Source organism: Eurosta solidaginis, chromosome 2 (assembly GCF_040869045.1).
Source record: "Eurosta solidaginis isolate ZX-2024a chromosome 2, ASM4086904v1, whole genome shotgun sequence".
Classification (NCBI taxonomy): domain Eukaryota; kingdom Metazoa; phylum Arthropoda; class Insecta; order Diptera; family Tephritidae; genus Eurosta; species Eurosta solidaginis.
Window position 1 is genome coordinate 192,008,731 of NC_090320.1, and position 24,749 is coordinate 192,033,479.

At 38.2% G+C, this 24,749-nt stretch overlaps 2 protein-coding genes across 3 annotated transcripts in view; one reads left to right on the top strand and one right to left on the bottom strand.

Annotated features, from left to right (window-relative positions):
- Positions 1-24,749, top strand: part of LOC137240428 (tRNA-dihydrouridine(16/17) synthase [NAD(P)(+)]-like) — a 201,453-nt gene that overhangs the window by 26,040 nt on the left and 150,664 nt on the right. The window lies entirely within an intron of this gene.
- Positions 6,879-11,026, bottom strand: LOC137240430 (fibrous sheath-interacting protein 2-like). The gene is made up of 4 exons (XM_067766685.1): positions 10,683-11,026; positions 10,512-10,625; positions 10,304-10,432; positions 6,879-7,473 (listed from the first exon to the last, which is right to left on the bottom strand). The coding sequence occupies exons 1-4, from the start codon at positions 10,872-10,874 to the stop codon at positions 6,964-6,966; spliced, it is 945 nt and encodes a 314-aa protein (XP_067622786.1). The 5' UTR covers positions 10,875-11,026; the 3' UTR covers positions 6,879-6,963.

Below are 24,749 nucleotides of genomic sequence, written 5' to 3' on the forward strand. Positions count from 1 at the left end.
TGATCAGGATCAACATTTTGGTGAGAATGCAGCCGCAATTGTACCGAAAATCCAGAGCCGTAATAAAATCCTCAAATCCCTTGCTGGCAGTAATTGGGGAAAAGACAAAGAAACGCTCATTACTACGTAAAAAGCAATTGGCCAGCCGATTGCATGCTACGCGTCCATAATATGGTCGCCAAGCCTAAAAACTACTCACTGGAAGAAGCTACAGGCCAGCCAAAATACTGCTCTCAGAACCGCCACGGACTGTCTTCTTATGTCCCCAGAACACCATCTACATAATGAGGCGAGAATACTTCCCATCAGTGAGAGAAATGAGATGTTAACCAAACAAATCCTGTTGAATACCCATAAACCTGGGCTTCCCAACAGACATCTGATTGATGAGCCAACACCGCCTAGGTGCTTAAGGAGTCATCTCCGTAAGCATTATGAGGAAATACGGCACCTGAGAACTCAGCCGTATGAAGCAAAAAAACACAAGCAGGTCCTTAGTGAACTCCACAAACAGGGGTCGGACCTTTATTCCAGGAATTACCCGGTGAATCCAGTAATCAAAGAACAGTGCCCAAAACTTGCGGAAGAGGAACGCATACTCCCCAGGGAAACGCGAGTCACTCTAGCTCAACTTCGTTCTGGATACTGTAACAGGCTAAACTCTTACCTATCTAGAATCAACCCCGACATAAAAAATGTATGCCCCGATTGCAATGTGTCCCCACATGACACCAACCATCTCTTTAATTGTAATTTGGAACCAACGCCTCTAACACCCCTTTCATTATGGTCCACCCCTGTTGAAACAGCAAGTTGCCTTGGACTCCCGTTAGAGGATATTGATGACAATTTGTGATCGGTCGCGTCTATTAGGTGGGGCGAAGCACTGCTACAACAACAACAACATCTGTGTCATTATGATCTACAATCAGATAATAGGGGTGAGATGTTGACGGATCGAAAAGAGGATACGGCGTTCTGCGTTATTAAGGGGGACGCCCCCACACTTGTGTTGGGAAATTGCCATAGCTAGCCAGTCATCTCCGTCGTAAGAGCAGGGCTTGAAAACTGCGTCAACTGATATAGAAAGGCACTTTCATCAATTTAAAAAAGTTGGCACCATCCCAATCTCGATTGATATTCCTTAAGAATACTTTCTTTCCGTCAGGTCATTGAATCTGCGTCAGCTCGCTTTGTTCCCGCTGCAAAAATTCCCGAAATCCGTACAGACTTTCCAACGCCGCAGCCTTAGCAAGAGAACGAGAACTTGTAAGACAGCTAGACTCTAGCGACCTCTAAATCAGGGACATAAACCTGCTCCGCGGAAGACAGCTTGTGGACAATAACAAGCAGGCGAAACGGGCGAAACATCTAATGAGCTCTAACCTCTGCCAGTGTATGCTAAGGAACCGAAAAGGCCCTCTCAAACCTGACTAAGCAAAAATATCTATAGTCTTCGGCGATTAAGAGCCCGCAATACGTGACGCATTTCTCTGTCGACAAATCCAGACGGGAAGCCAACAGACGCACACACAAACATAAACACAGCGCGTCTCCTATAACCATCACCGCAAAGAGATTAAGGAAGCCATCGAACATGCTAAATCATAACGCAAACGTCATTATAGCTGTGAAGTTGCATTTTTATCTAAATTGTAATACTAGTTTGTGACAAAAATAAGTGCGAAAACCTAGAGTTCATTTTAATACAATTGGTTTGCTTTAAAAAGTTAAGATTTTGTGAATTTTTAAAGTTTTTAATCACATTCCTATTATTCATTTTGTGTTTGCCGAGTCATTGTGCATTTGTGTTTTTGTTGCAATTTTGATTGGCACCTTTTCACTTTGCAATTGTTTTTGTGCGCACACTTTTTGTTTTTCTCGCAATTTACTTCGCAGTTGTTTGCGTCGCTTTTTAAGTGTCAAGTGACAGTGACTCTAAAACTGCTAGCTACCGCTAAGCTCCCAAATTTTCAGAGTTGCTTTATATATAACATTTCTCATTCTCAGTGATATTTCAACTGTTTTTTCTTTGTAATTTACAAACATATCTACCATTTCTATATTCTTATACTAGTCTATTTTCACCTTTCTATAAAAAATGACTTGCATTTTCAAAAACTGTCAGGTAAAAAGCGAATCCGAACGTTTTGTCTGTTGCTGGCTTTACGATGGGCTCGCCCATGGAAAGTGCGCGGGACTGACGGCTAGAGTTGTTGACATGTCAATGATGGGGAGAAGGGAGTACGTTGGTCATGCATCAAATGCAGATCAACTGAGGTTGACCTATTTAAACTGTTTAGACAAACACGAAATGCGTTTTCTGAAATTGCTAAAGAGTTTTCCATAATCACGGAAAAGTTCAATCAATACGATAGCTTGTTCAAATCCTTAAAGTGTTTGGATGAATTACCGCATTGTTTAAATAGAAATAAAGACAACCGCGATAATAAACAAAAACACTCTGAAGACTCACCTAACGCTTTGAATTTTAATCCTGCTCAGAACATTAATCTTCCACAAGTGGAGCTCATAGACTTGGCTTCCCCTAATCCGCAAGCTGTGGTTCCATCCACTTCTAAGGCCGCGGAAAAAACCTTAGAGTCTCAAACTGTAACTTCTGAAACTGTAACTTCTCAATCTGTGACTTCTTATTCAGAAGCACCGGCTAAGAAGCTGGTTGTAGTCCCGCTCAAAAAATCGATTTTTGTATCTCGCTTTGACAAAGACACTTCCGTTGAGGATATCAAGTCTTATGTCACTTCGAAAATTAAGGCTGACGGCATGACTTTAAGAAAATTTAAATTTAATTACGAAAGAAACATTTCTTCATTTAGAATTGATGTCTACTACAGCGCATTTTGGCCGCCAGGGGCTTTTGTTCGCGAATTTGTGCATAAGACTATTGAGATTACTGAAAATGTAGCGAAAATTCCTCCTCAAAGTTCCGATCCAAAAAACTTAATTTAACATCTTGCTTAAGCATTTACTATCAAAACGTTAGAGGCTTAAATACTAAATTAACTGACTTATATTTGAAAACCATTCACTGTAACTATAATATTATTGCTTTTACCGAAACATGGCTGAAACGCAATGTTTTAAATTCCGAAATTTTTTGCGGTGAGTATCAGACCTATAGAAATGATCGCTTAAATAGGACCGGAGGTGGTGTCTTGCTAGCTGTACATTCTTCAATTCCATCTGAAGATGTTAATTTAGCCGAAGTTGATTCCATCGAGTTTAAATGCATCCGAATCTTACTATGCCGGGGTCATATTTACTTAGCCGTTTGCTATATTCCACCGTCTTCTGATCTATCAGTGTATATGCACCATATTTCACTGTTACAATCAGTCAATTCGATGATAAAGCCCAGAGACTCAATGATTGTTTTGGGCGACTTCAACCTGCCACATATATCTTGGAATACCGTTGATCACAATATTGTCCCCGTATCATCCAAGATGCATAACAATTACTTTTTGGGTGGAATTACTGATCTTTGCCTTAATCAGATCAACTTCTTTCCGAATAAGTATGGAAAATTCTTAGACTTAGCATTTGCTGACGACATATCTAAATTCTCTATAAATCGGTATGAACCTCTTGTTTTGCCAGAAGACGTTTACCATCCTTCTCTTGAGATAACTTACGAAATCATAAGCAATGAAGTAGTAGAGGAAAACGTTTTACATTTTAATAAAACCATTTATACTTTATTTGAAAAACATGTGCCCAAACGCACATGCTCGTACATTGAACCAGTGCAAGCCTGGTTTACTAAAGATTTAAAAGCTTTAAAAAATAAGAAATCACGTTTATTCAAATTATATAAGAGAACCGGTTTACATTCTCATTATGTATAGTACGCTATTTTCCGTCATAAGTATTTTGAACTTAAAAAAAGTTTTATAAAGCTTACATATGTAAAATTAAAAGAAACATTATTTGCCACCCGGAGTCTTTTTATGATTTCGTAAATTCTAAACGCAGAACTAACGGGTTTCCTTCTGCCATGGAGTTTAGAAATAGCATTTCCAGCGACGATCAAGAGATTGCAAACTTCTTCGCTCAATTCTTTCACTCTAATTACTCTGCTGTGGTTGATTCATCACCTACAAATTATCCGTATGAGCTCCATTCTAGTAACTCAATATATGCCCCACATTTGCTGTCTGAAGATGTTCTACTACATCTAAAGACCCTAAAAGAATCCTTCAAATACGGTCCCGATTTGATCCCAACACGTTTTCTTAAAAAATGTGCGGAATACATTTACCAGCCCCTTACTGATCTGTTTAACCTCTCTTTTGGCATTTTCCCGACGGCTTTGAAGGAATCTTTTCTTATCCCACTCCATAAAAAAGGAAGCAAGTCTTCTATTGAAAACTATCGTGGAATAGCAAAGCTCTCCGCTATCCCTAAGCTTTTCGAAGCAGTCGTTACTAATCACCTTACATTTTCGATTTCTACATTGATAGATAGTTCTCAGCATGGCTTTTGTAGAGCCAAATCAACCACAACCAATTTGCTTGAATTTACAACTCATGTTTTTAATGGGTTTAGAAACAATCATCATACCGACGTTATATACACTGATTTCAGCAAAGCATTCGACAAAGTACGCCACTCATTACTTGTTTATAAACTCAAATTGCTTGGTTTTTAACCTGGCCTAAATCGCTGGATCTCCTCCTAGCTTTGCGGTAGAACTCAAAGAGTCATTTTTAAAAACATTTGTTCGAATGTCATCGATGTTCCCTCCGGTGTGCCTCAGGGCAGCCATCTCGGTCCTATTCTGTTTTTGATCTTTATAAACGATGTTTCCACAACTATAAAATATTCTAAAATTTTAATGTATGCCGACGACGTAAAACTTTTTAAGTCATACGCGTCGGTTGAAGAACGTTCTGTACTCCAGGCGGATTTAAATCGTTTAGTTACTTGGTGTATTTTATGCCTCTCAACATAGAAAAATGTAAATCCATGTGTTTTTCACGTGGGATCATACAGCCAGCTTCCTACACAATTAATGGCCAAACTATGGAAAGCGTTGATGTTTTTGTCGACTTGGGAGGTACAATGAATTGCAAACTTAGTTTCAACCCTCATATTAATGCCACAGTCAATAAAGCGAGAGGAGTTTTAGCATTTGTGAAAAGATGGGCAAAAGAGTTTAGTGATCCTTACGTTACAAAAACCCTTTTTACATCATTGGTGAGGCCGATATTAGAATATGGATCGATAATTTGGAATCCGCGTTATCAAGTTCATGTGGATAGACTACAATCAATTCAAAAACAGTTTTTAATTTTCGCCTTAAGAAATCTTCAATGGGACTCTCCGTATAATCTTCTTCCTTACACTAATCGGTTAAACTAATAAATCTTCCTAAACTTGCAAGTCGTAGAGAAATGCTAGGTGTACTATTTATGGCTAGACTTTTAAATGGATCGATTTCAAGCCCATTTCTTTTGAACGAAGTAAACTTGAATGTTCCATGCCGAGTTTCAAGGCATTATAAACCTATAATTCTTAAACAATGCAGAAGCAATTTCCAACTACACGAACCTTTTTTATGTTTGTGTGAAGATTATAACTCTCACTCGAGAATAATTGATGTTTCGGACTCGCTCTTTGCCATAAAAAAGACGGTTCTATCTTCTCTTAATAATTAAAAAATTATATTTATAATTTTAGTCTATTGTATTTTGTGAATCTATATTTCTCAGCTGATGAGTTTCTCTTTAGCTGAGCGGTTTTAGATCTCGGCGCTTAAGAAGCCACTGCCTCTCAAAGACTCGGTAACAAAAAAATTATAAATAACACAATAAGAATTAGGATACGAAAAAAAAAAACAAAAAAAAAAAAACAAAAATAGTATGTATGAATTAAAAAAAAAAAAAAAAAACACAAAACAGGATTAGCCTGGTTTCATCGGGCCACTTGAGAGCAGTGCGCTTCCACAACGTCCGACAAAAAAAAAAAAAGCAGTAGGCCCGGATGGGATTGGATATGAGAGATTTAAATACCTGGCGCTCGTCTTCAATCTGTCTCTGTCCACTTCCGTCATCCCTTAAAAATGAAAAATGGCCGAATTGCACCACCACCGCGCTAAACGCCATCAAGACAGTGGTGTCCTTTCCCCATTTATGTTTAATTTTTACATATCGAAGCTCCCTTTCCCGCAAGGAGTTAAAACTGTGACCTCATTCAATGACTGCACGATAATGGCACATCCATTGATGAGATTTGCTAGTCTTACCAGTTTTTTTACCTCGCGAAATTTGGCAGTGTCACCGATCAAACCCGCGGCGACCTAATTCACAACGTGGAATCGGCAAATGTCGGCAATATTGGACATCCACGTCGATCGCATTACGTTACCGACTATCCCACATCCAAAAATACTGGGTGTGACGGTCGATTTGGCGAGCATGCAGCCGCAATTGTACCTAAAATTCGAAGCCGCCACAAAATCATCACTCGCTGCGCGTTTCCGATATGGTCGGCCAGCCTAAAAAACACACTGGAGGAAACTACAGGCCTGCCAGAACAGCGCGCTCAGAGCTACCACGGGATTCTTCTTAGGTCACCAGAACATCATCTAAACAGTAAGACGAGAATACTTTCTATAAAGGAGGGTAATAAGGTGCTGAACAGTTTCTGTTCATTTTCCAAAAACTTGTGCATCCCAATAGACATCTGATTGAAGAGGCCCTGCCTCCCAGGAACTTAAGGTATGAAAGACCCATTGGAAAGATAGATAGCAGAAAGTTAAAAGAAAAATTGTCACAACGAAGTGGAATATCCTAATGAGGAATAAGTTTGATATAAGAAATTATGTTGAAGCTATTTACGGACTACCACAATAGTGTTTCAAAATTCCTTGACATGTGCCAAGTCTTTTTCCGTAAATAGATTTCACCTACAATAAATGTCTATGTGAGAACTTAATTTTCAAAAAACCTCAATAAATTGTTGTCGTTGTGTGGACATTGATTCCAGTAGTATTTTCATCTTATCCTGATAAGATATACGTTCCTTCAAGCGTTTCTCCCAGAAGCCAGTTTGTATTATTTCGTTTTTCCTAGAGCGATCTTCTTCAACATTGCGTAAATTCTTCTGTAGACGATCCTGTTTAAATTGGAATAACTTTTTTAATTTGATTAATTGTTTTCGTTGCAAATCTGCGGCGGCTTCCAAGTGTCGTTGCATTTTCATATGATTAAGAAGCTTTCGATATTCGTGATATGCTTTTTCCATTTCAACGGCAGCTGCCTTTCGTGCAAATTTATCCTGTGTACGTTGCCACATTTTCTGAAAACGTGCAGCCCTCATATTCTCCAGCTTGCGTTTGCGTCCCTGTATTTCGGTAAAACTATTTTGTCGTGCAGCGAGATTGTGATGATCACGAGCTGTAATCGCTTCGGCGTTACTAATTAGCATACGATCGTGCTGCTCATTTTCCTGAAAAAAAAAAAACAAAAACAAAAATGAAATTAAGGACATTCGTTGACAAAAGTCTGTTAAGTACGGTTTTTCTTAACTCGTGACCGATGGGCTTGTTTTAAGAATAGTTTTTCCAAGCACACCGTTCGTATTTTATGACCTTCTGTGCTCATTTCAAGCACTATTTGTGCTTGATTTAAGAGTTTTCGTTCTCACGCTTCGAGAACGATTTGTGGTCGATTTAACAGTTTTCGTTCTCAATTCAAGAACGGTTTGTGCTTGGCCATTGGTGCGAGTGGGAAGGTAATTTTTTTAATAGGTACCCATTTATTTATTTTTTTATTAATAATAACTCTTTTTTAATTAATAAAAAATATTATTGAAATCCAAAAGTTTAAGAAAAAATGCATAATATGCATTTTTTATATATTTCTCTTATTGAGAAATTCTTCTTATTTGAAGATGTAATCTGCATATATATTTAAAAAATTGCATAACAAGTTTGAGAATTACCTGTGCATATGTGAATGTAAAATCGAATTGAAGTTAAAAAAAAAAACAGAAGATAAAAAATTTATTTAAAAATTTTCAGAGTTTGACGGTGATCGAACTCGCGGCACGCGATCGCAACTGCAACATCATAACCGCTGGCTTGTGCTTAATGTTGTATTTAACATTGTAGTGCACACAAATTATAGTTACTTTAAGAACATTAGGGGGGCTCATTTAACCTTATAAATGCCTTATAAAGTGTGTAAACGTATAAATTTATTTAGTGCGTAAACGAACTACCAAACTTTGTATGAAGTTAAGCGCACATTTCATGGTGTAAACGCGGTAAATTTAAAGGAATACAACCTTGCAAACATAACAGCCGCCATTTTCATCAGAAATCTCCAACATCAGCAAGTCATTTACAAGAATATCTTAGTAAAAACGTTTTAGTTTTGATTTTTCACTTAATCTTGGCATTTTCTTATTTATATAACAAACATTTTTTTGGCAATAATACAGCTGATCGACAATTAAGTTTATCAAGAATATTACTAGTTAGGTTCGTTCATATAACAGCGTATGTAAATGGATATAATGTTACACCTTATAAATTTATATGTTTTAATGATTGTACTTAATTTAAGAACTGTTCTCATCAATAGAACATTTGTTTATATTTTAAGATCATCAGTTCTCTTTTCAAGAAAATGGTGTCAGTTGAAGCACAAGGTTATTGTTTTAAGAACTGGCCGTTCGTTTTTCAAGAACATGAAAGGCTTAAATTGAGTCCGGTGGTGCTGGAGTTAAAACGACGTTTTTCTCTGAGTATTTGAATATTTATACATATGTAATATCTTCGTAAGAAATACACCATTCTTAAGTTCTAAAAATTTTTTTATGGGTGGAAGTGTGTGCGAACTCTGGTCCTCTGCCTTGTTTTCCCATAGCTCCACCATAGAGCTGTAAAAATGTCGATATTTGCGATAGCTTAAAAAATACTATCGGAGTCGGCATAAAACATGTAGGTCCCATGCCGCCAATGTGTATGAAAAATTCAAAAGGACCACAACGCGAATTGGAAGAGAAATTCGGTCTAAAATCTGTTCGGGGTTATCGCGCCAAGTATTGTATTGGCAACTTCTATTGCTACTTCTAGATCTAATATCTAATTTTTTAGTGTGACGAGCGTAGAGCACGAACACACTGCCATCGCTGGCGAGGCCTAATTTAAAATCATATGACGCCAGAAAGCAGTATCCAGTCAGAATACCCATCAGTCCCCTATTTTTAGTAATAAGAGTTACTTTATTTGTCTGAAGTCGTGAGACCTGCACATAATCTTCGACACTTTGCAGCGCAGTTCAACGCATTTCCCGCTCGCTGAATCATATACAACTATTTTCCTTCTGCACCCACTTTTTCATTTGCTCCTATTCACATATGACTGGGGACCCATTATAATGGAAACGCTTTTACTATTTCCCGACTTTGTTGTGTTATTCCAGATTATTGCCTTGATCGCTGCTGGGCAGTCAATACAAAAGTTTATGCGGCTGCAGTTTTCTAATTTTGGGCACGGCTACCACTTCCGCCTGAAAGAAACTACAACAGCAGATCCTGCCATATCTATTAGTGTGGAATCACCGGAGTATTCGTGTATAGTCTCGCCACTGCTATGACCATAATGAGTCTCGATGGATTTATTAACACTATGCTCTTCGCCACTAGATCTAAAGGTGGGCAATTTAATTTTATATGTGAAAACAAATTAAGCCCCAAGGTCAACAGATATCTCATTAACTTACCACCCAATTGCAGAAAGGCAAGTTATTTTGTTTTTAGCTCAGAGTTAGTTTAAAAAATGTGTCAAAAATGTATGAGTCATGTCAGGTTAACTCTGAGTTCTGCAAGTGTGCCTTAATTAAGTTTTGCCAAAGTGGTGCGAACCACTGAACCAAAACGCTATGGTGTGGTGCCCCGGTAGTGCCACGAAAATCCCCAACAAGACATTCCCAGCTTAAAATAATCCCCACCCAACTCTTATAACGCCTTTCCGCGTTTGTCACTTGATATCCGTCCGAGCGCTTATGTAAATCCGCCTGTTAAGTTTGCATTTAAAAAAATATGGTTAGAGTAATAATTTTGTCGTGGTTTCGGCGATCCTTGTGCGACATTCTTATATTAGATCACTGATTTTTTCTTATTTCAAGCGCACGATTAACACTGTTTAGTCTGTGATGTCGAAGGTGCTCTCTATGCTTGATGAAATCACGTCATCAGCCAGTCTGTTAACAAGCATGATATCTAAGACTTCTGCTCCTGTACTCTAAAGTAACATTTATCAGTTACTTACTTGTCTATTAATTTCCTGCATCACGTAGTAAAGTCTTGTCCGATGCAGTTGCTGACGATATTCATTGAAATCCTTTAAATTGCAAATTACGTCATTGTCCTGCGTTATTTCGCCGTTTTCACGTAAGCGCTTGAAAAGTGAAAAAAAATATATATGTATGTACATATATAATAAAATTAAATATAGGAGTATTGAGCTGATTTCTCACCTTGAGATTGCGTTCATTGGCATAAAATGTTTTTAAATTGGAATCATGTAAGGGATTATATTCTGGCAGGCTTTCCCGTACGGAGGGATCAAACTCTTGTTTCAAATGTTTGAACTAATTTGAAATTTTAAAAAAATTTACTTTCACATTTATTACCAAACCAATTCTTACCGATTGTCCAATTTTATTTTTCGAAAAAATTACTTGATTTCCTGGACATTTTAGCATAGGCAATTTCGAATTTAATGGTATCAGCTCCCAACCGGGTAAGCTGTTGATTGGCAGCCCTGATTTGAATGTTAAATTTGGTACTCCCGCCACATCCAATTTAGGCCGTCTTGGTAGTGAAAGTATTTCAATCATTTTGTTTTTATTTACTTAGTTAACATAAACTGAACTGTGCTACGTTTTTTATGTGAGATGAAAATGTACCGATTGGATGATTTAGTAAGTTTTAAGCAATTTTTTACGGATCCCGTTCTCAGCATAGCCAAATTTCAAATGAAAAATTTAATACAGAGAAAAATATTTTCTTTTTATGACAACCAATTTATATGTATACTAGGGTACTTGGTAGTAGAGATATACGCCGCCGCCGCCGATTTCGGTCGTTTTTCGCACGCCGCCGCCGAATGTCAAAAATATCGGCGCGGCGGCGCGGCGTCCGGCGCGTTACTATATTTTCTACTCGTTTAAGACTGTTTAGGCCATTTATTGTTCATGTCGAAAATTGGTCGGATATGGTCGAAAGTGGTATCAACGGATGCGCATCACTGCCAGTTATAAGAAACTAATTGCGAAATTTAACTCTTTATAACTATTCAAAAGTTATTTAAAATAACAGGCACTTTCGATGTCAACACGGACTTTGCATCACCCAATTCAGCAAGTTATTAAAACAAAACACTAAAAGAAAAGTTATATAATAAATTTATATGCTCACTTTGCATTTTTGAAAAAATTAATAATGAACAATTAATTCAAATAAGATGACCCAAAGCGAACATGTTTTTAAATTGTCCTCAAGAATAAGCGAAATCAGTGATGCAAACTCCTTTAGTAGGTTCTAGGGGCATAACACTCCTTTGAAATTATTCTTACCTCATACTTAAGTTGAGGATATATGTACTTATGAGAACGATTTGAAAAATCACTAAGTCTTGCATTCAAACATCTGTTGTTTATTTGCGAAACTATACAATAGCGTCTGAAATGTTAATTTTGATTTTCACACTTCATCCTTCAACACCCAAGTCTCCCGGTTTGATTTTTCCTAAAGTTGTACTTGATTATATGTACATACATATATCTGCGTATATACATATATAGGTGACTTGTTTGCCTTGAGTTGCTGTGTGATGTCGCTCACATCGACTCTACCACGTAGCGTGTTCTCACATTACGCTACAAGAAGGTGACTATACTTTCGCTGTCATTCTTTATTACCCCATCCAGAATACTACACACTCTGACTACGCTTATACATTCTCTAGTACTCCTTTTCCGTTACAGTACATACATACACCAATATTATATACCACGCCTTCATTTAAATTCTACCATATCGCATATCAAATACAATGACTAAGCTAACGCTTACACTTATTCCTTACGCTTACATTCAGAAATTGTGGGGAATACTGTGAGTAAAGATGTTCACACATCAAAAGTTATACTTTCAAAAGTTATATTTTCATTTATTTATTGTAGAGCAGAGGGTAACACTTTCACTAGAATCATGGTTCTACTATATTGTGACGAATATTAGCAACACTAAGGGATACTATCATTTCTAAGCCGATGCTAAGCAGTGACTTGTATGCACATCCATAAATCAATCATTATGTATCTACATAAACGAATCAATCATTATGTCTACACATATGTACGTACACACAGCGGAGAGAGAAGCACAAACACATGCATATATCTTATCTGAGATGCTCCCAAAAGTAGGCAATGATTTGTGCAAGTATCAGTCACATATATGTACGCATATGAGAAGCTTTAAACGTAGTTATAGCTGAGTAATTTTATAGCTGATAACTAACTAGTAAATTCTAGAACAGAACCGCCTAGAAATGTCAACGAGGAAACCAAACACTATAAAAGCAGCAACAGTTGAGGCACGACAATCAGTTTGATTTAAGACGCTATCTGGCGAGCAATAGTAGTGTTACTGTGAAGAACTTTAATAAAGGCCATTTTGCATTATTGTATAGTGGAGTTATTTATTCAACAGTTTGATGATTCGAACTTAGCAGAAGGTTGCAAATAAGAGGATTTGCAGTAAATTCGTTACAATATGATTGGCTCATCTCTACAGCAACAACATACCTTTGTTCATATTGTCAAAATCTGCGTGTTGGTATTAGGCAAAAGGAATGGAGAGTAAACATAAAACTTTGCAACTCTTTTGTGTTGTGGGGAAATTATGCGCTAAATTAGATGCATTCAGTAAAAATATAACTAAAGTGTTGTGAAATTATCTTTTAATAAAAAATTTACCACCACAGCAGTAAATAATTGTCAATGTGTTGGTAACATTTTGGGTTTGCCATCTTCTTTTGACAATCCCTATGCCAATGAAATGAAAAAAAAAATTTAATCAGCTGATGAGACGAGCCAACCATAGAACTAGAATCATGTAAAGTATAAAGCTGTCGAAAGAGCCGAAGTCAGCGTTGCCTTCTCTTGCTGTTATTTGTTTATATAAACTTTTTGTTTGCAATAGAAAGGAAAATAAAGAAAATAAAAAAAACTCAAAGGGAGCTTATCACATTCGCCATCACTTCCTCAATATATTCACTTTCATCGTTCTTTGAAAAGAAAGTGGTGACCCCGTACTAGAGATGCTGCGAATGCAGAATTTTGAGAGTCTTTTACACGAGTCGGTTATCTGGTTGATTTCTTGAAGTGCACCCTTTATTAAAGGCAAGGTAAGTTGAACGTAAAAAAGTATACCAGAAAATCAACTCGTATAAAATATGTTCAAAGCTTCGTTCTTGCAACATCGGTGGTAAGGAGTGTTCTTCCTCCGGCTTCGGACATATTCAATTTAGGCTTAGCTAAAAAATTCGAACTTTGACCAAACAATTTATATAATTTTTCTTTAAGTTTGTTTCTAATACCAATTTCGCAAAAAAACTTAATGGAGTCACAATTTCATATCATATTATATATTGCTGCAAAAACCAAATTTCGAATACATGGTGATGGCAAAAGGAATTCAACCAATTCACCCTGCAGAAGAATGTCAAGTCAAGAGAAAATTTTCATTGATGTCGATTAACTGACATATTGTTGTACAAGGCGTTGTATGGAAAGTAATCAAGAAAAAGCAATCAGCTGTTGGGATAACAACACCTGGCACTGAATTCGCCTTGCATTCAACAAAGAAATAATGATTTAACTAAGAATATATGTGGAAGATTGAGTTCAATAACAGCTTTAATGTATAAAATTACAGTAATTATTTCATTAAGCATCTGTGTGAAATTGGGATAGAAAAATTTTCAAATTTTCTAAACAAATTTCGCCCGTAAACAATTTTCGGGAAATTCTAAATACATTACTTTTCAAATAAACATCCTCAATAAAATATTATTTGAATATCTGTAAACAAAAAAAATCATACTGAAGGGTTGATGCTATCTGCATAAGGACACCGTTATAACATTACACTGGTGGCCAAAATAACACCCTGTGGCTGTTGCATGGAGTTTTTCTTTTGTTTCACTAATTTGGGGTCGCTGATGTCAAATCTGCCCTCAAATTTCTTCTAGCAGCTCGAGTTTTAGAAATACGGGAATCATATGAAAGAACACTTCTCAGTTGTAATCCATTGCGTCATGTAAGTTAAAGGACAATAGTCCTTGATCAATAAAACAATTTATTTTATATTTTACGGTTAACACTAAACACCAGTTGAAAATAAACACTAATTAGACTTAATTAGGTTGAAATGCTCCTCCGTCCCGAACTCGACTGACTGCTTAATGTCGGGGTCGTCCCTTTATAACATTCATCGCGGCAGCGCTGCAACTGTTGTGTAGCCCGTTGTTGTCAATCCGAATGCCAGCCGCTTCCAACAGGTTTAGTAAGCTTTGGCTTAATTTCACAACCGTGTTAAATACAATTATGCTGACAATGCGTCTGGAGAATGCGTCTTAATTAGGGTGTTAGGTTGCCATGGGTGGCCGTATGTAGTGATAAATATAATTTGCTGACTCAGGGCACGTGTATTGGCCATACAATAAGAGCAACTGGCGCGTGTTAACTTGTATTATGAGTTCATCGAGAAGAATATTTGTAAACAATCCAAACAGTTGTTGTTTTATCTGTGGAGCATATATGCTCAAAGTATTTCGTTTGAATCCGTCAGACCTAGTGAAGCGAGCTTATATGGACTGATTCGGTTCCCCATATGAAACTAATAAACCCCAAACTCCAGGTTTCGTATGTAAAAAGCTGTGTCGAGCCATTACGCTAATGGGCAAACACAGAAAGACCTCATTTTAAGTACCAAACTTCTGTGATATTGCGTAAACCCTCGGACCTTCATAGCGACAGTTATTTCTGTATGGTAAACATAACAGGAATAAACCGAGGAAATCACTCCAAATCGATCTATGCCAATTACTGACAGCTGTTGCACCAGTTCTTAGTGCACTATATTCCTCAGAACCTCAACCCAGTTTATCCCGGCATTAATCAGAGGATGCAATTCAGCAGAATGCATCGAACAGCCGTGATGAATATGGTCATAATTGGCAGCAGAACTGCTGGCTTTACGAAGGAAGCGCATACCACGTATTACCGGGGCAACAAAGCTACGACCCAAATGAGTTGTTTGTTTATTGACTCGTCAACAGTCTGAAATGTGTGCTTTTACATAACGGTAACAAATTATGGCTTATTGCATGTTCAACCACACCAAAAGAAAAGAACCATAAGATATCCTTAGTTCTGGATAAAATTAAATACAAGGAACATAATTGGGTAATACGTGTTGATATAAAAATGCTAAGTTTTATTTTGGGCCAGTAGAGCTACCACACAAAACAACCCTGCTTCATATGCTTATGGGACAGTAGAGCAAAGTCAGAGCACTGGACCAAAACAGATTGGTCTTTAAGGGGATCTCTGAATCCAGGAAAGCTTAACGTCATCAATACCCCACTAGTACCCATACACTTATATATACAATATTACCTCCTCTGCAGATCAAATTGGGTCTTATGAAACAATATGTAAAGGCCTTAGACAAAAGTGGTGAATGTTTCAAATAAATTTCCGAATCGAAAAGATGGAGATTTCAATGGCCCACAAGCTAAAAAACTAATTCGAGACCCAGAGCTCACTAGCTTCACCTGAAAATCTGCATGGGACGAGTTTGTTGGGTTGTAAAAAACTTGTTGGGGAACAGGAAGTTACCTAACTTCTGTGAGTTTATAGACCAACTGATAAACACGACTATGCAGATGCACTTTCTCCATAGTCACCTGGACCGTTTTCATGAAAACTTAGGCGACGTCAGTGAAGAGCAAGGCGAGCGTTTTCACCAGGACGTCCGCACTGTGGAAGAGCGATATCAAGAACGCTGGAACGCACATATGTTAGCTGATTACTGCTGGAGTATTCAGAGTAGTGCTCCTGAATCAACTCAATAAAGAAGAATCTCTTAAAAGAAAATTAAACTCACTGTAATTGATAATAATAAAGTTTATGCAAAAAAAATAAATTTGTTTTTACTAAAGTATTTCGGAAATTAGATGTGCTTGGAAAAAACACCTTCTACATTTGAAATTAGGGTAAAAAGTACTTCAACCATAATGCATAAGATCCCATGCAATAAAACCTGTGACCGTCAACGTCATCATTCTTGCAAATACATAGAGCCTCCTGCGATTTACATCCAGATTGACTGAATTTTGTGTGTATTAGTGCAGTCGGGTGGCTTCGTGACACACGTATTTGTTGTCGGCTACACATTGATGAAAATCAAAAATTTTTGATTTTTTCATTTGACGCTTGCTTATTTGATAGTCGCGGGGTGTGATTGACAAAACAGCAGTGTTGTATTTAGTTTGTGTCGTCATTCAAAATGAACAAGTGCGCGGAAAAACAGCAATTCATATTAAAATTTATTGAAAATTATCAATGTTTAGCAGCTTTATGGAATGTAAAGCTTTTATTATTATTTAATAAAATTTTTATAAATTTTTTTTATTATTTAATAAAACTGCTGTAGTTGCAAGTAAAAAAAAAGTCATCATCCGAACGCTACGGTTTCTCAATGCAAATGTTGATTGATGGCTTTTTATTTGATAGTCGCGGGGCAAGCGTCAAATACCCGACACGCACACATACAAAAATTCAGTCAATCTGGTTGTAAATCGCAGGAGGCTCATACTGCGAATGTGCATACTCGCTACATCACTAATCCCTACGAATGCATGGTTTGTAAGTATGTATGTAAAAATTTAATAGCTCCGTTATATAAGCAGTTTTTCATATAGATGAGTTTAACACAAGCTTATGCATTCCAATAACATCGCCACAATCAACCAAGATGGTGCGTTTGTAAATATGAAGGAACTTCAGACTTGGCAATTGTAGTTTATTACGCTTTGCCCATTCACATACAAAATTTCGCGAAGCACTGTTATAAACATTCTCCCTATACAACAAAATGCTAACATATTTTGTGTCGTATTCGGTTTTTATATTGCAGTTTTTAATTGTGAAAAATGGTAGACAATTTACCAACCAGTGGGAAAAATAATTTCACTTGCAAAGTGTGCCAACACCCTTATCCAAAGCAAATGTAAAATTCTTCTTCTTATGATTTGCTGGGAACAAAATTGGGGAGTTGGCTACTTTTCAATATCAGATGGCGCCAGTGTCGCTCATTCTACCGTTCTCCATAAAAATACGTGAAATCTACTATATATGAAAAATGTCATTTTGCTGCGGCCTTAAGTATCTCACTAGGAGTTGCATATCCTTTCATTTTGTACCGGAGCACACAAAATGTGTTATAACAAGTAAGGAAGGCTAAGTTCGGGTCTAACCGAACATTACATACTCAGCTGAGAGCTTTGGAGACAAAATAAGGGAAAACTACCATTTAGCAAAATCAACCTAGGGTAACCCTGGAATGTGTTTGTATGGCATGGGTTTCAAATGGAAGGTATTAAAGAGTATTTTAAAAGGGAGTGGGCCTTAGTTCTGTAGGTGGACGCCTTTTTGAGATATCGCGGCAAAGGTGAACCAGGGGTGACTAGAATGTGTTTGTACGATATGGGTATGAATTGAAAGGTATTAATGATTATTTAAAACGTAGTGGGCCTTAGTTCTATAGGTGGACGCCTTTTCGAGATATCGCCATAAGGGTGGACCAGGGGTGACCCAGAACATCATCTGTTGGGTACCGCTAATTTATTTATATATGTATGTCATACCACGAACAGTATTCCTGCCATGATTCCAAGGGCTTTTGATTTCGCCCTGCAGTACTTTTTCATTTTCTTCTACTTAATATTTTTTAAGTTATATTTTGCGTCAATAAACCAATCCAATTACCATGTTTCATCTCTTTTTTCATATTTGGTAGGGAATTATGGAAGTTTCTTCATTTTTCGTAATTTTCGATATCGAAAAAGTGGGCGTGGTCATAGTCGGATTTCGGTCATTTTTTATACCAAGATAAAGTGAGTTCAGATAAGTACCTGAACTAAGTTTAGTAAAGATATATCGATTTTTGCTCAAGTTATCGTGTTAACGGCCGAGCGGAAGAACAGAATGCCGATTGTGTATAAAAACTGGGCGTGGCTTCAACCGATTTCGCCCATTTTCACAGAAAACAGTTATTGTCATAGAATCTATGCCCCTACCAAATTTCACAAGGATAGGTAAATTTTTTATTTTTGTATTTTGTTGCACCATATCATTACTGGAGTTGATTGTTGACATAATTTACTTATATACTGTAAAGATATTAAATTTTTTGTTAAAATTTGAATTAAAAAAAAATTTTTTTTAAAGTGGGCGTGTTCGTCATCCGATTTTGCTAGTTTTTATTTAGCATACATATAGTAATAGGAGTAACGTGCCTGCCAAATTTCATCATGACATCTTCGCAGTCGTTGTATTACAGCTTGCAAAACTTTTAGATTACCTTCTTTTAAAAGTGGGCGGTGCCACGCCCATTGTTCAAAATTTTACTAATTTTATATTTTGCGTCATAAGGTCAACGAACCTACCAAGTTTCATCGCTTTAGCCGTCTTTGGTAATGAATTATCGCACTTTTCGGTTTTTCGAAATTTTCGATATCGAAAAAGTGGGCGTGGTTGTAGTCCGATTTCGTTCATTTTAAATAGCGATCTGAGATGAGCGCCCAGAAACCTACATACCAAATTTCATCAAGATACCTCAAAATTTACTCAAGTTATCGTGTTTACGGACGGACGGACGGACGGAAGGACATGGCTAAATGAATTTCTTTCTTGATATATAGAAGGCTATATCTATCTCGATTAGTTTATGCCGTTACGGATTACCGTATGCGAACAACTTTAATATACTCTGTGAGCCTTGCTCAGCTGAGTATAATGATGTTACATAAGGAGAGGCAACACACGATTTTGAATGCAGTAATAAAGAGTTATCGATGCACTTATATATGTATATATGTCTGTACTGGATACATACTATATATGCATGTATGCAAATACTTGCAACTTGTATCTCCTTCTGATTTCTCCCAAACGGATTGTCGACGAGCGAGTGCTGCACCCTCCTTTGCCAACTCATCGGCCTTTTCGTTACCTTCTATTCCTTTATGACCGGGAACCTTATATAGGTCTATTGTCCGGCATGAGCAAAGTTTCTCCAATGCTTCTTTGCATTACATGACACTTTTTGAGGAAGTACTGTGTGGTTTTGGCCTTAAGCGCTGCCTCACTATCAATGTATCAAGTTTCCTCCAGAGTTTCTAATACTTTCTTAACGGCTACAATTTCCTCCTGAAAGGCCCTGCAGTGATTTGGCAGCCTGTAGAATCTTCTTATTTCTGGATCGTCATAGTAAACCGCAGACCCGGCCGTTCCATTAATTTACACCAGCGGTATACACGTGTATAGTATGTTCTGGCATTTCTGCATCCTTGCATCAACCCCCCGGCTCTCTTGTGGCCCAAATATTGCTTTTGAAGCTGGAGCTGCCACGAGGCGTTAAGCCTTGTAGCAGTGTCTAACGACCCCAGGCGGGATATGCAAAATGGCATGAAATGCTGCTCTGGGGTAGTTTTTAAGGCGTCCGTTATGTATACCGCCTCTAGCTTTTTGGTACAAAGTATGGGCTTGACAATTTCCATAAATACCCAATGAGGGAGTTTCGGCGATAGATACCACTTGCATTCTAGCACCCTCTTGCATGTATGCAGTACCGGGGAGGTTTTTCCGCTCTCTCTTCCACATGGAGTTTCCACAACAACTTACCCTCTAAGCTTAAGCCTATTAGTTAGGGACCTTTTATATCCTAGTAAGTAATACTTGAATGGTCTCTTTTTGTATCGGTCAACCCGACTCCAGATATCCAGGTATGTACATCCCGAAGCGCCTAATGCATCAGAGAACTGATTGTTGGTAGACATCTTCCGCTTATGATGACTGAAACGTTATGTGTATACGCCGTTACTTTCACTGGTCCTCTGTCGAACTGCCTAAGCAAGCTTTGCTCCTCTGTTTACAGATTTTATGACCTAGCATGAACCCCATTGTAACGTAATCATTCTGCAGCTTCAAATAGTGCCAATCCAAATGTTAAGGCCGGATGAGCTCTTGAGACTGTCCATGATTACGGGCTTCGAGACATTGTTGACATCCCCGGCAATGTCCAGAAAAACATCTTGGGCGTATTCCTGGTGTTCCAGGACTTTCTCGATATTCATGACCACCCTATGCAATGAAGGAACAACCTTTTTTTAGTTCATGATCTCTAGGGTATGAGTATGACCCAGTCTAATGTATACGTAGCTATATATTTTACTTATTGATATGAATGTATTTGGAAAGAGGACGGACTTATTTTAAAATACAGGCCCTAGTTTTTTATAGTGTTTTTCAGTTTGGCAATTTAACAACTTCTGGTTACACTATGAACTCATTTGGCCTATGTGAGGTTCCCACGGACCGCCCATTTCTACTTACTCTATCGTTGAGTTTGGGGACTCCGCAACTCGTCTCATACAGAACTATAATACGGGTCGATCTCATCGTGTCAAAGTTTGCATTGAAACTTCAGATGGTCGATTTGGGTCCGCTGTTGTTCAGTCCAGGCATGCTTAACCAACGAACCGATATCATTTCGTTACGATAATTAACGTTAATAAACGAAACAAAGCCATTTCGTTTCGTTTATTGACGTTAAGAACGTCAAATTAACGAAATGATTTTGTTTCGTTTTCTGCCATATCAAAACGAAATCAAATCGTTTATGTTGATTATTAATTTCAAACTATGCTGGCAAAGCTGATTGATGGCGGAGTCATTAAAGGTAAAAGCATTAGCCAAGCTGATTGCAACTTTTCTCATGAATTTTGACAGTACGAACATTTCTCAGAGTATTTTTGACATTACCACCAACGAATTACACAAACAAATTACATGGAGTTTGTGTGTGTATGTCCGCTCGCTGTTACCACCTTACGGCTTCACCATGGCTATAGCATTGCCAGCACAATTCAAACATAAAGTATCACGTTTTGTTAACGTTTTTAACGTTAACGAAAGCTTTTCGTTTCGGTTAAAAACGAGATGGAATTTATCTTGATAATTTCTTTATCGATAATATTTCGAAGTGTTTCAACAGAAACGGTGGTAATTTTTTGATAAACGATTAGCTTAACGTTAGGGTGCATCCCTGGTTCAGTCTATTTACAAATAAAATTTTTTGTGTGTGCAAGCATGTACATTAGGGTGGTTTTATCTCATAGAGTGAAAAAAATGTTCCATTTTGTTAGATTTTAAGATTACCAAAGTTTGAGCACAATTTGAAGATGTTAGCCCGTGCCACTGGGGCCCTCAAAGTTTTGAAAATCTCGATTTTTGGCAGTTTGGCGACTTCGGCGACTTTGTACATATGCATGTATATGCTGATGATATCCAGCTATATTTATCCGGAAATAATGAGGACACAGATGATATAAGCTCAAAGTTAAGCAGTGACTTAATATTGTTACGAATATTAGCAACACTAAGGGGTACTGCCATCTCTAAGCCGATGCTAAGCAGCGCCTTGTATGCACATCCATAAATCAATCATTATGTCTACACATATGTACGTACACGCAGCAGAAAAGAGATGCACAAACACATGCAGATATCTTATCTGAGATGCTCCCAAAAGTATGCAATTGTAATTGTGGAAGTGTCGCTCACAAATACACGCATATGAGAACTATATACGTCCATCTGTAGTTATAATTATATGGCGGTAACTAAGTAAATTCTGGAAGCGCCTAGAAGATGCCACAAGGAAAGCACAGAGTATAAAAACACCAACGGAGAGGCGCTACAAGCAGTTTTGATTAAGACGCTATCTGGCGAGCAATAGCAGTATTATTTATTGTGAAGTTCTTTAATAAAGGCAATTTTTCCATTATTCAGTATTGGAGTTATTTATTCAACAGTTTAGTGATTGGAACGTTAGCAGAAGATTGCAATAAGGGGAATTGCAGTAAATTCGTTACAATTGGTGTCAGAAGAGGAATTGTTGAATAAATTCCGAAGACTTCGAATACAACTTGGACATGGCAAAGTGGAGTGAATTGAAGATCCAGGAGCTGAAGAAGGAGTTGGAGAGTCGTTGATTGAATACAAGCGGCATTAAAATCGAACTGCAAGCACGACTACGAGAGGCAATGGAAGCAGAAGGAATTAACGTGGAAGAGTATGTCTTTCCTCTTGATGGCGAGGAGACAACAAAAATTGAAGAGAAAAATGAAACATCGCAGACAGTTACGAGCACAAACTTGAACATGATATTCGCTGCTATATCTGCACAAACATCGACAGTAACATCAATGTCGTCGCAAATTGCATCTCAACGACGCATAACGTCCAAGATGGAAGAACAGAACACATATATGGCATCCAAGATGGAATCACAGGAGACACGTATTGCAGAAATGTCATCTGAAATAACAGCGAAGATTGAAGCGCAAATTTCAGCACAGATATCATCGCAGATATCTACACAACTTGAAGAGCAGGAAGTCCGTATATCATCAAAGCTGGAAGCACAGGATACAAAAATCGCTCAATTTCAGGTGGAAGTCGAGGATTTTAAAGGTCGTATGGAGCAATTGTAACTAAATCGCCCAGCAGTTTCAGCAAGCAATCCAAAGGTAAAAACACCATCCTTTGACGGTTCTGCTCCTTTCCAGGTCTTTAAGCTACAGTTTGAGAAGACCGCAGCAGTGAACAACTAGAATGCTGAAGATAAAGTTGCTGAAAGGGTAAAGATTCAGAGCTTTATAAATGGCATACGGGACGTCGAAACAAAGCGAGCTACATACGCAAACCCAAAGCCAACATTCGCAGAAACGGTGTCACAAGCTCTGATTCAGGAAACATCGTCGCTTCTGTGTAAGCCAGTTTTCAAAGCACGCCGTGTGGAAGTAGAAAGGCCAGAGTGGGTAGACGCAATATTGGAGGCGCTGAAAGGATCGCAAAAGCGGAGTGAAAGAGTTATCAAATGCTTCAAATGCGGGAAGCCCGGTCACATTGCACGTCATTGCGATCTTGGTGCTAATAGTTCCAACAATGTGGGTGGCCGTAAACGCAAAGTTGGAGGAGATGAGCAAGAGCGTGTCAGATGTAAAGAACGAAAACTTGCCCCAGCTACCTGTGATATCTGTGTCGCAAATTTGAAGAAAATCGAGCAGTCTTGCCGTCGAAGGAAAGCTGGATGGCAAGGAACGTGTACTGACTGTAGATACGGGCGCATCTCATTCCTTAATCCGATCTGACTTGGTCAACAGGAGAATAAAACCGTTACCTGGAGCAATGTTGTGTACGTTCACTGGCGAGTATAACCAAGTCCAGGGAGAAGTGGTATGTGAAGTCTTGATTGGAAAGGACACAGTTCTACACAAATTCGTTGTGGCGGAGATCGTTGATGAAGTCATATTGGGAGTGGACTTCTTGGTTGACCATAACATCAAGATCGATATGCAGAGAAGGGTGATGCGTTATAAGAACCAGGATATACCACTTAACTTCAGTTTGCAGAAAGGGTTCAGTAGTAATCGAATACTGGTGGAGAAGACTCGACAAAGACCACGAAAGTCAAAGGCAAAGGTTGATAGATCGAATGGGCCAAATAAAGCAAAATCAAAAGCACCTGCGAGAGAAACACTGACATTGACAAACCCGAACGGACGTACCAAAACGACTGAAAGAATTTTCCAGAAAGAATGCAAGGGTGGTTTCGAGCCAGCGCGCACTCTGTTGTGAAACGTCAAGACAATACTGATGATGCAAAGTCAATCCGTCAAGATCAAGCTCTGCGAAGTAGTTCTTCATTGGTCAAACAACAGAGTGCGAGGGAACGATCCAAGATAATGAGTAGTAAGATGAAACGCAGGTACGATGAGAACAATAATTCGGAAGGTTTCTTGGAGGGAGATTTGGTACTGCTATACAACCCTCACCGGCGGAAAGGTGTTCCATCCAAATTTCGGTGCAGTTGGGAAGGCCCGTAGAAACACTGGCATTGACAAACCCGAACGGACGCACCAAAACGACTGAAAGGGTGGTTTCGAGCCAGCGCGCACTACTGTTGTGAAACGTCAAGACAATGCTGATGATGCAAAGTCAATCCGTCAAGATCAAGCTCTGCGAAGTATTTCTTCATTCGTCAAACAACAGAGTGCGAAGGAACGATCCAAGATAATGAGTAGTAAGATGAAACGCAGGTACGATGGGAACAATAATTCGGAAGGTTTCTTGGAGGGAGATTTGGTACTGCTATACAACCCTCACCGGCGGAAAAGTGTTTCATCCAAATTTCGGTGCAGTTGGGAAGGCCCGTACAAAGTTATGAAGAAGATCAGTGATACCATCTTCCGCATACAAACCATTGGGAAACCATGAAGTAGAAGAGTGGTACATTTGGAGATGCTAGCGACGTTTAGATCGAGAGATTTGTCTGATCGGAACGATCAGGCT